General features: G+C 39.9%; 1 protein-coding gene across 2 annotated transcripts; it reads right to left on the reverse strand.

The window, feature by feature from the left end:
* Positions 1 to 8168: 8168 nt before the first annotated feature.
* pafah1b2 (platelet-activating factor acetylhydrolase 1b, catalytic subunit 2) lies at positions 8169 to 14552 on the reverse strand. 2 transcript variants are annotated; one of them, XM_037688086.1, is made up of 7 exons: positions 14432 to 14552; positions 14012 to 14112; positions 12440 to 12529; positions 11582 to 11698; positions 8787 to 8909; positions 8260 to 8538; positions 8178 to 8208 (listed from the first exon to the last, which is right to left on the reverse strand). In XM_037688086.1, exons 2-6 carry the CDS (start codon positions 14090 to 14092, stop codon positions 8260 to 8262), a joined length of 690 nt encoding a protein of 229 aa, XP_037544014.1. In that variant the 5' UTR covers positions 14093 to 14112; positions 14432 to 14552; the 3' UTR covers positions 8178 to 8208. The 2 variants fall into 2 exon arrangements, with proteins under 2 accessions (XP_037544013.1, XP_037544014.1); XM_037688085.1 differs by having other exon boundaries at positions 8169 to 8538.
* Positions 14553 to 15820: the final 1268 nt, after the last annotated feature.

Consider the following 15820-nt stretch of genomic DNA (forward strand, 5'->3'; position numbering starts at 1 on the left):
TGGATGGATGGATGGATGATGGATGGATGGATGGATGGATGGATGGATGGATGATGGATGGATGGATGGATGGATGGATGGATGGATGGATGGATGGCTGGCTGGCTGGCTGGATGGATGGATGGATGGATGGATGGATGGATGGTTGGTTGGATGGATGGATTGATGGGTGGGTGGGTGGATGGGTGGCGCACCGCCACGGAGCCTTCTTGCACTTCTAGCGGCTCCAAATGGTAATGTTTACTCGGGTTCATGTCAGAATGAATGAACATTTCAAGCGTCAGTCAAAAATTATGTTTTGCGTATGGAAAAAAAAACATTTTATAAGTCACAGGACTTGCAAATTTATGCAACAAATTGCAACTTATACACCGGAAAATACGGTACACTTCAATCTTTGTATTGTGATCAGTTATTATTGTCATCATAAACTGGATCGACTCCAGTAGTTTATATGTTTTAAAACAGTGGTTCCCAACACTGGTCCTTGAGGAACACCATCCTGCATGTTATAGTTGTTTCTCTGCTCCAGTACACCTGATTCAGTGGTTTAATTACTTCTTTAAGTTCGGCAGTAGCCTGTTAATCATCCTTTCATTCAAATTAGGTGTGCTGGAGCAGAGGAACAACTAAAACATGCAGGACGGTGTTCCTCAAGGACCAGTGCTGGGAACCCATTTTAGATGTTCATTCAGTTATTACTTTGTGTGAGTTTCATTAAAATCCACCCAGTGGTTGATTAGATATTTTGCTAACAGACAAGACAGGGCTAACTTTAAGTGATCTGTTAGTGCTCAGGATATAAATCTAGGAAGACTCTCAGCTACTACCACACCGAACTTTAGCTCAATGTTTGTAAATTAGTTATTTTAGGTTGATTAGTGCTTAGTGTATTTTTAATTAACATTTTTCTTAGTTCTTGTCTTAGATCTTATTATTGTTTTTCTTTTACATTTGATACTTTTGTTGGATGTAACTGGGACCCTGTGTACACAGTTAGTTCCACCTCATGTGCCTCATGTGATGCAAATGACAATAAAGAACCTTGAATCCTTGAATCTTGAATCAGCTGTGGCGGCCATCTTGAACTGCATCCACTCCATTGTATGTGTACATCTGACAATAACTTTCTTAGAGTTTCATTTAAATTCACAGAGATTCATGAAATACTTTGCAGACAGACACAAGTACAAACATTTTAACCTACCTTTTGGTTTTGTGCAGTTGGCAATAATGCAGAAAACGTGGAAGATTTATTCAAATTCAACTATTATTATTTCGTTAATCAAGTATTTTAACCATAATGCTTTATTTAACTTTAACTGTAAGTTGTTAAAATGTGACTTTTTATGAATTATTAAATATTTTGGTGAAGACGGTCACCATCATCAGACATTGATCGATGCAGAAGTATCAATATCCGTGACACAAAAAGCTAAATTTATAAGTCGGCTTGGTGTTGGGAACGACTCCGGAGTCCATTTTCCTGATTTGAGAAAGAAAGACATTGTAGACAACAACTGGGTTCAGTCAAAGTTCTGAGTTTTCGCGAGTGTTATGAGTATTTTGTTATTCTCACTGCAGTATTATGAGTTACCATCTGGCAATAATAGAGTTTGATTCCACTTGACTTATTAACAAATTTAATTCATTTTTTACATAAAGTTTATCAGCGTGGTATGATTATGTGATTAGCTCAATGAAAAACATGCTAAAACAAGTTTAACTTAACCGATGAGCTAATGGCTAATCAGAGTTACTCCGTGTACTGCTGCCATCTTAAAAATGCTCCAATATTAAAGATATAAGATAATTTCATTTATTATTACTTATTTAAATTATTACTTATTTAAACGATGAAGGAGCTGATTTAAACCTTTTTTTTTAACCACTGTGCTGTCAAGCAAGGTCCAAAGCTGCTGAACGCTGGTCCAATTCCCACCAGGAGAGAGCTGATTTCACTGATAAACACCGACTATTTACAGTTAAAATCATCAGAGTCATCAGCGTTCAACACTAGTTTTTCCTGTGGGCAGGAGGACTTCCCAACATTTCTGCACGACTTCCTTACAAAGTCCTCTCAGATGGTTTTGGAGTCACCTGAACCAGTCAGGCTGAGCTAAAAAGACCCGGTCCTGACCTCTGAGTCCCACTGTGATTTCCAGGCTGGTACTGATGCAACATAGTGACCTAAGAAGTGGGACTCTGAGCGACGCTGTGGAAAAAGTGGCGCCAGCCGCCGCAGATCTCTGGGTTCGACCCTGGACTGACTCAAGTGGATTAAGGCCCGTTTGCCGCATGAGTGACTCCTGCTGGCTGCGCTCACTGAATCTCATTCATACCTGCTTCTTAGGCACAATACGTATTTGTTTAGCTGGTAATCCCTCACAAAGTCCACTACAAGTGCTGCAGAAGGTCTTTGGAGGAGCCGTTCTAGTTTAGTTGTTGGAGGGGCTTCGCCATGAAGGTTCTTAAGGGCGTGTTTGAGTTTTGTCAAAATAAGATGTGAGGCGAAGAGTGATGCTGATAAGTTTGTCTCAGGAACAAAAGGAAAGAAAAACTAAGTAAAGACAGAACAAGTAAAAATGTCATTTTCACAGGTGTACAGGTATAATTAGGTGACAGAGTCAATAACAAACTGATACTGCAGTGTTGGACTTCAGGTAGGGGGGTGGGATGTCAGTCAGAGGTCATCGATGGATGCATCGAGAAACGATCACCTCGGGTTAAAGAGTGAGAGTAGCCGGGTCTTGTGACCTGGAACAAAGAGCTGCTGATTTAACCCCTGAACCAAGACATTGATCAAGATGTGCAGAAATCCATGGCTGATAATGACCTGCTCACAAACAAATAACACCTTGACCTGCTGATCGTGTTACAGAAGATGGTTTACATCAAATCCTACAGAATCAGAAAATATCTGATCTCAACACATACCAAATATACCCATCAGAAAATTAAAATATAAATACACTAGACTGAAACTGCCATCTTGAGGGTCAAAGTTTTTAAAAAATATCTTGTGAAATGTGTTAGTGCTCAGAGTGTGTTCTGACAATGACTCTTGGCTACTACCACATCAGATTTTTGATTGAAATCTGAAAAATTATCTATTTTAAAATCAGGCCTTTGTTTGCTAAGGTTGGTTAGGTGAAGTGGTCTTCCCCAGAAGGTCTCAGTTTTAGAGTTGAGGGCCTCGTAGGGTCAGTTTTATCCAAGGGCAGCGGGGGGGGGGGGGGGGGAAATCAGATGGACTCCAAAAACCAATCAGTTGCATCCATTCATGAGTTTTGTTAAAATTAGTTTAGTGGTTTATCAGAAAATAAACATGCTATGAAGACAAATGTAACTGTAATGGTGCAAATCAACCAGAATATGAAGCTTATTAAATATAAACATTTAAAATGTAGATATTTTGACATTTTTATCAGTAAAAAAAAAATTAAAATCTGTTTTGTCTTGTATTTTTTTCTCCTTGTTATGACTTTAAAAAAATCATTACCTCTTTTGAGCTTATTATGATGTAATGGGTTTTCTCCATATGTTGACTTTTTTCTCCATTTTGCACATATTTGTATTAAAGTTAGCAACTAAAAACAGAAAGACTCTGACTTGGATCTGGAAATAGAAGATGGATGAACTCACAGTTGATCAATATCAAAAATTAACTTAGTGGTATATTTCTCTAAAATTCTTCTGATTTAATATGTACAGATTCAAAAATACAAATATGTCTTAAAACTGAGCATTCTAAGTACTATTCAAAGGTTTGAAGGTCTGTGACTGAACTAATGCCGTTTAGCTTCACATTAGTTCTACTGATTGTTTCCACCTCACATGAAGTAAACCAAAAATAATAAATTAAAAACAACAATAATAATGAGCATTGTTCAAGTCATCCTGTCCCTTCTCAGCAGTGATGACCCAGACCCCGGGCCTGTGGTCAGGGACTTCACTGAATTTTTAAAGTAAAGTGAAATGTTTCTAAGACAAAGGAGATGGTCAGATATTTTAGAAGACTCTTCAGTTGCCACTCAAGGATTCAAGGTTCTTCATCTGTCATCCTGTGGTCATTAACGGTGAAGCTGTTGCATCATTATAAATATTTGAGGAACTGTTCTTGATGACAAACTGACCTTTGACCCCCATACGGACTCACTTTGTAAGAAGGCCCACCAGAGAATGTATTTTTTTTTTTCAGAAGCTCTGTGGTTTTAATGTTGATCCTACTTTTATGAGAATGTTTTATTAATGTGTTACTTACTGAGTCTCTTTTAACTTTCATCTTCATCTGTTGGTTTGGACTTTGGACATGCAAAAACATGAAACTCTTGGGGATTGTCAGGATGTGCAGCAAAACTGCAGGCCCTACAGAACCTCACTGACCTACACAAGATGAGGTCAGTGAACAAGGCCAGGATGATGCTGGCAAATCCTGATCACCCACTCCATGGTGAGTTCAGGTTGCTTCTATCTGGACGCAGGTATCTGCTGCACAGATGTAGGACAAAGAGTGAAAAACTCATTCATCCCTATCAGGCTTCTCAGTGAACAGTGATGCTTTCTGTACTGTAACGTCTTAATATCTTGTTCAGTATGGAGGTTTTATGTGCCTACTGACTGCAAAACAAATTGCCCCTTGGGGATAATAAAGATACTTGAAACTGACTCTAATAGTTACTGGTAATCAGTTTCTGAGATTTTATCAAAATCTGTCCGCAAGTTAATAAGATATTTTGTAAACAGGCACAGACATCAAATGTCTCTTGCCTTTGGCAGAGCATGATAAAATCACTGGAAACACATCAACATGATTTAATCTCAAACAAATGAGGCCAACAAGTGAGTTTTTTTAGAAGATTACAAAAGATTCTGAACCTGTCAGGATACATATACATATAAAAAAAAACCTGGCTGACATGTTTAAAAATATTATTTCTCAAAGAAATATTAAATGTTTGCATATTTCTCCCTCAGGAGAGTGTAATGCCAGGTGATCCAAAGAAAATGGAAGGAACTGCTTAAAAATAATGTTACCCAGACTGGAACACTGATCAGAGTTAATTCATGAGATTTCAGAGAAACGTGCTGCATCAAGACAACAGAATGAGCTGCATTTAGGTGTGAATATAAAGCTGACAAAGTAAAAGCACATTCTGCACACCTTGAGGCGTGGCTGCAGAAGATGAAGGTTTGATTACAGAACTGTAGACCCAACCTGTCCTGAAACCTGAAACACGTGATGTCATCATCTGCCGTAGGCTTTTAATAACACTGTGAGAAGAAAAAGTGCCAACACAAACCACCCCCCCACACTGAAAACTGAAACTTACTGAATCCACTAAACTTTGGTGTTTAAATACAATAAATATTTCATCAAATTGTTTGTGAATGACAATGATTTATGAAGATTTGTTGTTCTCCCAAAGGTAGATAGTTTATTAAAGGTTATAAAAAAATAAAAATAAAACAATAAATAAAAATGCAACCCCTGGTCAGGAGATGTATAAATACGGAATGCATCTTGGGACAATTTTAGTCAATTGCATCTCGATTTTAACTAAAAGTTTGAAAATAATACATTTTTTTAAACTAATAATGAATTGTTTTTTTTAGCTACTTCATTTAAATGTTTAAAATTAACTAAAAGCTTTAAATTCTACATGATAGTTGCACAGGTTTTAATAAACTGTGTTCCGGGCTGGAAATACAAAATTAAAATGTCTTAATTTTATTTAAATTACATCCAGTTTATTTCACGTGTCAGCCCTCAATGGTCGAGTGGGATTTCCCAAACGGTCGAAACGTATTTGTGTCATTAAATAAACAAAAGTTCAGGAGTCTGAGGGCTCAGCCTTCCCCTCTCTCTAAAACAAGGCCTCTAGGCCGAGGCGACCATGGACCAGGAGTCCCAGGGCCGAGGAGGAGGTGGTGATGACTTGAGTCCAATATGATGTCTAAAGGAGGACTCAAATCACATCAGAGGAAGAAGTGTTTGCTCCACAGAGGCTGGTGAGGTGTTCTGTCAGTACTCTAGTTGAAACTGGTCATCTGTTCAGACGGAGCTCAAAAGCACCTCCATCTGGCTGGTGGGGGTTCCTGCCACAGGAACAATAAAGACACCTCAAAACTCAAGGACCAGAACTAAAACATGAGATCAATCTGATTTTTATGACAGATTTCTTTTAATCGTTTGACTCAATAAACAAAGACCAGGGAGACCACTTCCTGTTTCCACTCTGGGCTTGCCAAATTAAAAACATGCCAAAATGTGTAAAATCATGTTTTATGCCAAATTTCTTCATCAAGATGCTTTCACTTTATAGGCAACATGTCCATACAGGTTGCTTTAATCATTTGTTTACAAATCCCCACTTTAAAAAGTCTGAACTTTCCCTTTATGTTACAAGAATATTTTAAAGCAGACCCATCACCTCAGACCGCAGGTTTTTATTAACACTCCTTCAGTCTGCAGGGCTCCAGATGGATAAACTGCTTTAGTTCAAATGAACGAGGAAATGGTTAATTAGATCTTTTTTTTACAAGTTGCCAGCGATTACGTTCGTTCCTGCATGCCCCAACAGCTTAACGAGGCCAATTAAGGCAGAGTTCACGACGCCTCTAAGCTGCTGGACTATTACATTAGAGATAAACTTGGTGAAAGCAAATTAAACAATGAGCAACTCTTCTGGGTAAGAGGAGGCAGGGAACAAGCAGAGCCTTATTAGTGTCTTTAATTTACTTCTTGGAAACTCTTTGTTGCTGAATGAGTAACATACTCCAGATGTACTGCATCGCCTCCAGTTGCCAAAAAACTAAATTAGTCAGAAATAGACAACACAGAGTTGGGTTTATTTTTTTATTGGAATGTAACATTACAACAAGCCAAACCAGTGCATCTTATCACATCAAACACAAACACTCACAGTCTGACCTTGCACGAATCTCTCAAGTCCTGATCCACAACCGGGATCGTTTCTACACACTCGCTCATCCAAAGTCCACAATCCAGAACCACACGTGCTGCATACAACCGTCCCGGTGAACACTTAAGGCACACATACACTATTTACACTGAACACACCGCGCGAACACAGCAGGGATGCTGGGTCCGTTGACGCTCGACAGGAAGTGAGCAGTGACCCAGCGGCTGCAGCCGAAGCTCACTGATCTGTGATCCGACTCGTTTTATAGCAGCTCGCACGACAATATTAGGTACAACTTCATCATGTGGATCGGCTTTTCTTTTTTTACCTAAAAATGTTTAATTGACTAAAGCGCATGGAGCGTTGAGGACTGCAGGATGGAAGTGGATAAATTACAGCAATGAAGCAAATCGACATCTGCTTCCAGGAGAAAATATTGGCGGAACAAACATGGTGGAGACGGACATCCCAAGTTGGACTCATAAACCGATGGCGTTTCTGACACACTACTCCTCGGAAAACAACTTATTTACAGTTTCTGGATGAAATAGAAGCTTTCTGCTCGTTAAAGTTGTTTGGAAGACGAATAGATTATCAAACATATAAAATAAGACAGGACCCATTATTTCTGGCTCGATGCATCGGATCATTACGGAGCTCGTTCATCGTGCATGCAGTGAAGAGCTACACACGTCTGAGGACGTGTAGTCGCCTGCGTGACCCTGTGGACATGAAGCAACGAGCGTTTTCACAGATACACCAAGAGCGGAGCTGCAAACTGTTTGAACTAATGTTTATGTTTTTAGATACTGTTTGGTGACAAGCGTCAGAATTAACTATTAGAAACTAATAAAGTGACTTCATTTTGAGTTCTTTAGGCTTCTTGTTGCAGGGAAAGAACAAAAAAGTTTTAGACGTGATAAGTTTGTTAAATTATAAGTTTACTTCTTAAAACATCTTCTGAATTTAGGAGCTCTTTGATATTCTGTTTAATCACATTATAAAACGTTTGGTAAAGTTGTGACTGCAGTGCACTGGACTGTTTGTGGTTAATAAAAAGAACGGATGATTTTGTCAGCATGTCTGAAAGGATCATTTTTTTTTATGTGTTTTTATTCACATCGAGATAAATCTGTGTATGAATCAGTAGTAGTCTGACATTCGTGAATACTAAATCTCACTGCTCCAATCACAGTGTTTATGTGTAGTAACGCCGCCCCCCCCCCCCCGCCCCCCAGCATGTCTACACACCCTTTGTTCCCTCTAAAAAGATGACATCCTCCTCCAGGTACCGAGAACAAGGTGCCTGGAGGAGGATGTGCAGCCTGTCCTCTCAAACCAGTGATGCCCTTCTCTCCTCTGGCGTTTCCTCCAGGATCTGAAGCAGCAGGTCGCCGAGGGGTTTGGCGATGGCACGGTAGCCCGTTGGCGTCAGGTGGAGGTAGTCGAACATGACTTGTGAGCTAACGCTTCCGTCCGAGTGGACAAACTCTTCGCTCACGTCCAAGAGCTGAGCCTGGCCCAGTCGGGGCAGCCACGAGCGCAGGAGCTTGTTCACAGCGGCGTTCTTCTCCCTCAGTGGGTTGGGCCGCTCGCCTCGTGGCAACAAACCCTGAGGGTCATAAAAAATATGTTCAAAGAAGCGAACGTGTTGAAGGACTTTCACTCATTCATTGCTGCGAATCACATATCCAGCCACAACATTACTGTTTGATCACCGGATCAATAACCAGTTCAGACTGAGGAAGCGCTCCCACTCGGACGGCACGCTGGGTTCAGTGAGGAGAACTTTCTTTAAAACAGTCTTCAGTCAAACTTCCTGTATCAGTTTAAAAATCCAACAAAGACACTCAAACTTACCAGCACAACTATTTTAGCTTTGGGAAGGTGAGAGGTGAGCAGCTGTGCGATGGCAAGGATTCCTCCAGCAACTTGCTCTGCTGTGTGTCCATAGTTGTTGGTTCCTACCCATAAAACCACCACCTTCACAAGAACATGGACAGTTTATTACTCCTCACAGTCCGGTCTGAACGTCTGAGAAAACCAACACGGTGTACTGTAGTCCCTCGCTACTTTGCGGTTCGACTTTCATGGACTTGCTCTTTCGCGGTTTTTCAACGATTGTCAACTTTAATATCACTCACGTGATCGGGATGGTACGAGATAAAAAGTTAACAAAATAAAAATACTTTTGGACAGGCGCCGCCATTTTGTAGTTTTCTTTCAATAAGCCTACACTGTATCGCCAGTCAAAAGAACTACGCTACACAGAAACCAACAGTGTTTCCGACCACTGCTTTCTGATGAAATGGAGGGAAAGTTTTGCTAAACAAATCTACACCATCTATTAATCTCACAGAACTGGGAGGAAAGTAACAAATAATTCTGAATCTTCCTGAAGCTCAATTATCCACGTGCACATCAACCTGGCCGGGGCGGTGGGCTTCGTCGCTGCAGGGTAGCTCTGCAGAACCAGAACCGAGCTGCTGTTCTGCAGAGCTGGTGAGTAAAATTTTGCAGTACTGTACAGTACATATATGTATGTTGTAGGGCTGGGCGATATCTTGATATTTAAAAAATATTGAGATAATTTAATTTGCCATATAAGATGAGACTATATCGATATAAACATTATATATACTTGAAAATCGGCCTACTGTCTTCTCTTTCTCCCACACGGCCCCTTCTCTCCCTCTCAGACCAGTCCCTCCCCCACTCCCCCCGGCTCCTGCCTCTCCAGGTGGGACAGCACATGGCATTCACAAAGCAGCTTGTGAGCAGGGAAAAAAAAAAAATGGCTTTGTTATTTGGACATGGTGCGGATTTAATTTGTCAGATGTGCGGCAGAAAAAATGTTTTCTGTAGACAATGTCGAAAACAAGACCCAACGAAAGGTTCAAGCGCAACAAACCTTTTGCACCATTTAAAACGCAGCGCTATAAAGTGGAGTATGAAGAGTGTGCTAAACTTCGTGCTGCAGCTCCGACCGTGTGAAGTCTTCCCAGCTTCCTTCCCTGAAACAAACTTTGGTACGAAATGCTTTTACCTGTACTGTGACAGGAACAGTGAGGTAGCGTGACGTTAATAAAGCAGCAGCGTATCATATCGCTAAAGACACGGTCCCAGTCTCAACTGTTTAACAACACAGCTAAAGTTGTGATGTTAGCAGCTAGGGGCCGTGTTTTTAGTGATATGATAAGCTGCTGCTTTATTAATGTCGTGCCACCTCTCACTGTAAGACTTGAAACTCTGTGTACAGTAGTTCTCCTTTTTCTGCCTGTCCAACTTCACGCTAATATATGTATACTTTAATATATGTAAAGTTTATTTTTAGACTTTTATTTTGTACAGTTAATAAATGTGTCTGTGTGACAATCAGGGCAAAGCTTTGACTTTGCTATTACTTTATGGAAAGAAAAAATATTGAGATGTATATCGTATAGCATGAATCATCTGAAAATTATTGAGATATTAATTTTGGTCCACATCGCCCAGCCCTAGTATGTTGTTAAAATTACGTAGGTTTAAGAGTTTAAAATATTGTTTAGAACATTACGAGAGTGTGGGAAGGGTTTATAAAGCCTTAACATATATATAAATACTAAAATAAATACAGCGTTTCTACTTCACGGTTTTTCATCTATTGCAGTGGAGTGTGGAACGTAACCCCCGTGATAATCGAGGGACTACTCTAATAAAAAGAAGACATGGAACAAATTGAGAACATTTTATCAGACACACGGGGTGATGTCAACAACTATTACTAAAGCAATAACACGTTGTGCACTATAAAAGGATGCCAGGATTCACACACTTAGCATTTAGCATCAAGTAACTTTTACTTTAACGTAACTGTTAAAAAACAGGTTACCCTTTCACAAAAGGGCCCTAGCTGCTTAAAAAAACAGGGAAAACTATAAGCGCTTACTGACATTAATATGCTGTGATGAGCCTCGCAGTTATAATAACAGTCATGATAATAAAAACGTTCAACTGAGGTGGGAATTTAAAACCAAAAAGACTAAAATAATCTAAATAAAATATTGTCTGGACACCTTGTGGTAAATCTGGTTTGAGTGCATACAACTGGACTTTAGTCACTCTGTATTTGGTGCACTCTAAAGGATGAGTTCTGGAATATATTTTGATCAACATTTGCTGTAGTTCTCCTCTTCAACAGCAGGTGTTGCAGCTGAGAACAGCAAGAGTGACGCCTGAGGAAGTTTATTCCTCAAAAGTAACTTTCTTACTGTTCAACAGACGTCTGTAGAATAAAAACAACCTCCTACAGACTCCGTCTAATAAATAAACCCATCAGCATTTATTGGTGCAAAGATGTAAAACTGATGCATCTCAGTTTCACAGCTGCTCTACTGCACTGTCCCTCCCTTCTGAAGGTTGTTAGGGTAGTTGTTCCGGTCACATGTATGAAGCTGTGAGTCGGTGTCAAACTGTCTGGGGGTAGATACTGCACTAAGAAGTGGAAAGTTGAAACCTGAGACCTTCTCAGGGGAACTCACTCTACTTTGAACATGTCAGATGAGCATTGAAACGTCTTCATGAAAGAAGAAAAGCCTCCCAGTTGTCATTAGAAACACTTCTGATGTGAGCAGGAGGGGATTTTATGTTCCGATGTCTCAACAGACTGTCCTCACCTTAGGACGGATGTTCTCCAGCTCTCCATTTTGAAGCCTCCACAGAACATTACAGGTGTTGTCTCCACCAATGCCAAAGTTGAGGGCGTGAAGCGGAGAGAAGCACTCCCTCCAGACCTGTAAATAGAAATCAAACCCCTGTGTTTTCCACAAGCCTTCTTTATTACAGACAAAAGGTGAAAACATGTCCACATTCCTGTCAGTGACATCTTCTAACTTCTTATGAAACTCACAGCAACGCTTTAGCACAAACTATGAGAAATCTCAGATTCACAGCAACACAAATGTTCTGTTGTAATCTCCAGAGTAACTAACATTTTCTATATAAAAAAATGACATAGCATGAGTTAAAATGAAAATAATATTGTGAATCCATCCATCCATCCATCCACCCACCCACTCACAGGGGTCACTGGTGCCCATTTCCAGCGGGGAACACCCTGGACAGGTCTCCAGTCCATCACAGAGGCAAACGACAAACAACCATTCACTCTCTCACTCACACCTAGGGACAATTTAGAGTTACCAATCAGCCCAACATGCATGTTTTTGTTCTGTGGGAGGAAACACACACATAAATGGAGAGAAGACGCAAACTTGACCCAAAAAGGTCCTGGGCCGGGATTTGAACAAGTGACCTTGTTGCTGAGAGACAACAGCTCTACCCACTGAGCCACCGTGCCGCTCTATTGAGAAATCAATACTTTGCAAATTTAACAAGGAAAGCAATTTTAAAGAGTTATTATAGATGTAGGTGGGTAAAGATTTTAAATGAACAAAATAAAGAATTTGCACGTTTGGAGGTAAAATGCAGAAAACTTCAGAGAATTTTCCACAAAAATGCACGCAGACCCTCACCTCATACTGCTGCATCAGCTGGACCATAGAATCCCCGACAAACAGAACTTCTGGTTCCCCGTCTTTGCACTCCTGTACAAATCTTGTGTGCTGCAAACAGACAAGTCAAGACAGGCGTTGTTGCAACACGATGCATAAAGACCACTTGCTGTTTTACAGGCCTCATCATGTTAGAAAACACCTTGTGGTATAAATTATGTAAAGCAAAGCAGGCGGATAATAACCCTGAGCCGTACGAATCAGACCAAATCCCTGAAGCTTATCAGTTATGACCCGTCTACCGGCCCGTCTGATGAGGGCTTGAAGTAAAGCGGGCTGTCTAAGATGCATTAGCCTCAGAAGATTAACCTCACAAAGACCTGCCGGGAGGTGCAAACAAACGAGCTCCGTTAGTTATTGTATTGAAAACACACAAGTCCTGCAAATGGGTCAAGCTGGGGAGTGACCGATTATTATACCATCATAAAACAATTTTAAATCAAGTTTCAGACCGATCCAGACACAGGTGCAGATGTGATGGGATCTCAAAACATGAAGAGTTAACTCCTGGAAAGTCATTTTACTTTATGACCATTCCCGTTCCTCGGGGGGAAAATGTCAACCACCTTACTTGGCTGCTTAAAATTACTTTATTTATATATTGTTTTATTTTGTTTCCCAGAATAAACTACTTAATCGTTTAGAGTCGCCTGAAAAGAAATATCAAATTTAATTTGTACAAAATTTCAGTCTGGAGTTTTGTGAAGACGCTTCAGATCAGGTGGATGAAAATGAGGCTCTGTTTTCAGTTAAACGTGTTTCTCGATGGTTTTATTTTATTTGCATCTAAAACTCTACTTCTGCACAACGCCAATTTCTGCTTTGTTTTTACTGACCTACATAATGCTGCAGCGCGGAGCATTTGCTATTGACGTCCTGATTTCAGTCAAGTCAGCCGTTCTGAGCTGTGCAGCGTCCCATTCTTCAGCCTGCGTGCACGTGGAACTGCTTTTTCATGCTAAATGTTTGTTACTTGTGCAACACGCAAGTGTGATTTTGCTCTTTACATCCAAACTAAAACCATTTTGTCGGACGAGATGAGGCAGGATTCAACATCCAGCTGGGAAAGACGTAGCCCTTCCAGAAGTTGGTTTTTAAAGAGGCTCTCAAATGTAAAAAACTATGCATCAATGATTGAGCTATAATAAAAGTCAAACATACAGATAGGCAAAATAAAACAATACTGAAAGCAATGCATTGTTTTATAATATGATAATTATGGGATCAGAAAATCCATTAGATATGTTTTATTTTCTATATGGTCGATTTCCCCCCTAAAGAACACTTAAGGGTAATCATTTTCCTGTGATTCCGAAAGCATTTAATCTAAATCTGGACAAAATTAAAAATAATTAGAAGTATTTTTAGGCTTTGTCAGGAAAGATTATTAACTGACAGCACCATTAAAATCAAATAAATAAATAAACGTTTATTTTCTTCACTGCTGCTTTAATGTGTTCAGCCTAATGTACTTTCCAGACCGTAAACGCGCCATTTCAGAGAAGTTTTGAATGTTTCCATCACGAACCGTACCTGTGACAGCCACCGTCCGTCTCCGTGCACATCCTCCACAGGCTGAGCCACTGCAGCTGGGTTCGGTTCGCCCCCGCTCATCCTCCTCCTGCAGGACGGCGCTGTGCGCAGAGACAAAACGTGCCGTTTATGCTGCAAAACGCATCACTGTTGGTTTAGTTTGGTGAAAACGTGCATTGAAAGGGAAGCACCGGGCTGCAGACAGAAGGAGCACACCGTATAATACGGATTTAGGCTACCTTAACGCTGAAAGATCACAGCGCAGTTCGCATCAAGTCCGCTAGCAGAGCGTTTATCTGACGTTAGCTTGTTAGCTGCTGGCTAATGACCGCGATGCTAATACACATTTTTTACGGTTCGCCGACAAGATAACAACGTCAGGAAAATTGAGCAAATATCTGTGCAAAAAGAAGCCCTCACCTTACAGGTTGTTATATCTGCCGCCAAAACGTTTTGTTTTATCAGTGAGGTAGCGAAGCTAGCCAGAACCGTTAGCTGCCTGACTGTAGCCACAGCAGGGGCAACAAAAGGCGTGTCAATCACAGAGACCGTTATCGGTGTTGCCAGATAGAGTCGAGGTTTTCCAGCCAAAACGCTGTTAAAAACTTCCGATAAAAATATATAATTGGAGATACATTTGGCATTTTGAAAAAAAAAAAAAACTGTTAATTTCCAATATTTTTTTTCAGGTATTTTATTGAAAATATGTTAACTTTGTTAATGTGTTTTTTTTTGTCAAACATTTGCTACATATTATTTTTACTTTTTACTATTTGTACCTATAACACAGGCAAAGTCAACCAACAATGTATAGAATATTAAAAACAGTTTTCTTTTCTTTTTTCTTTTTGTGAAAACTATTAATAAACAGAGTTGACCACTGAAGTAACAGAGTTGACCTTAGTAACAGAATTTACAGGACAATAACAATTTCTTACATTGGAGTTGGATTTTATTTATTTTTTTAACATTAACTCGTGAAATAAATCTTTTCAAAATCAGGTAAGAAAATAGTATTAAAAAGCAATTATGAAGCCATTAAAGGATTAAAGGATTCAGAGTTGTGTAAAGCAGTTTAAAAGACACGTGGTAGTATAAAAAGTAGAAACAAGAGTATTTAGTCCTGTTGATACTTAAGAAGTTTTCAAAATGGAGGACATTGTAACTAATACTTTCCTTTGAAGGTTTAATTAGAATATACGCCTATATTTATTCTTGTGAAATGCCTGCCCATATTTCTTTCTTGATTTCCACATGTTGAGACCCAACTTTGGTTGGGGATGGAATCAATCTTATGATATCTTCACAAGGATACCACAACACATCTTCTCATGCTGGACAGAAAAAGTAGTTCTTTCCAACTTTGTGCATGGACTTCACCTTCACATGTGTGTCACTGACTTCTAGGATGGTCCCTGGGTAGACGTCATATTGCAAGATACACCATTGCCCCACAACATCTTGATTGTTTCAGGTCTCTCTTGTAAATGAGTCCTCGAGGCTCAATGGGATTTACCTGTATAAATAAAGGTTGATTGATTGTCCCAGTGAATAACAGCTTCTTGGTCTTAATTTGTTTTGAGTGGTATTTTGAGACCTCTGGAATTTGTGCTGGGTCTTTTTGGAACCTCTGAAGTGTGCCTACATTTCTATCTCCGTTAATGCGGCCCGAACCACAATGTCTACACCCACAAAAGTTATATCAAAACGACTGGCTCGGCCCCGTGATGTGTGCTATTAATTTTATTGGCATTTTGAGTTACCGTGGCGACGTAATTTGCAAACAAAGACGCAATATTTCACCAACTC

Source organism: Nematolebias whitei, chromosome 14 (genome assembly GCF_014905685.2).
Source record: "Nematolebias whitei isolate Nwh7 chromosome 14, NemWhi1, whole genome shotgun sequence".
Taxonomy (NCBI): Eukaryota; Metazoa; Chordata; class Actinopteri; order Cyprinodontiformes; family Rivulidae; genus Nematolebias; species Nematolebias whitei.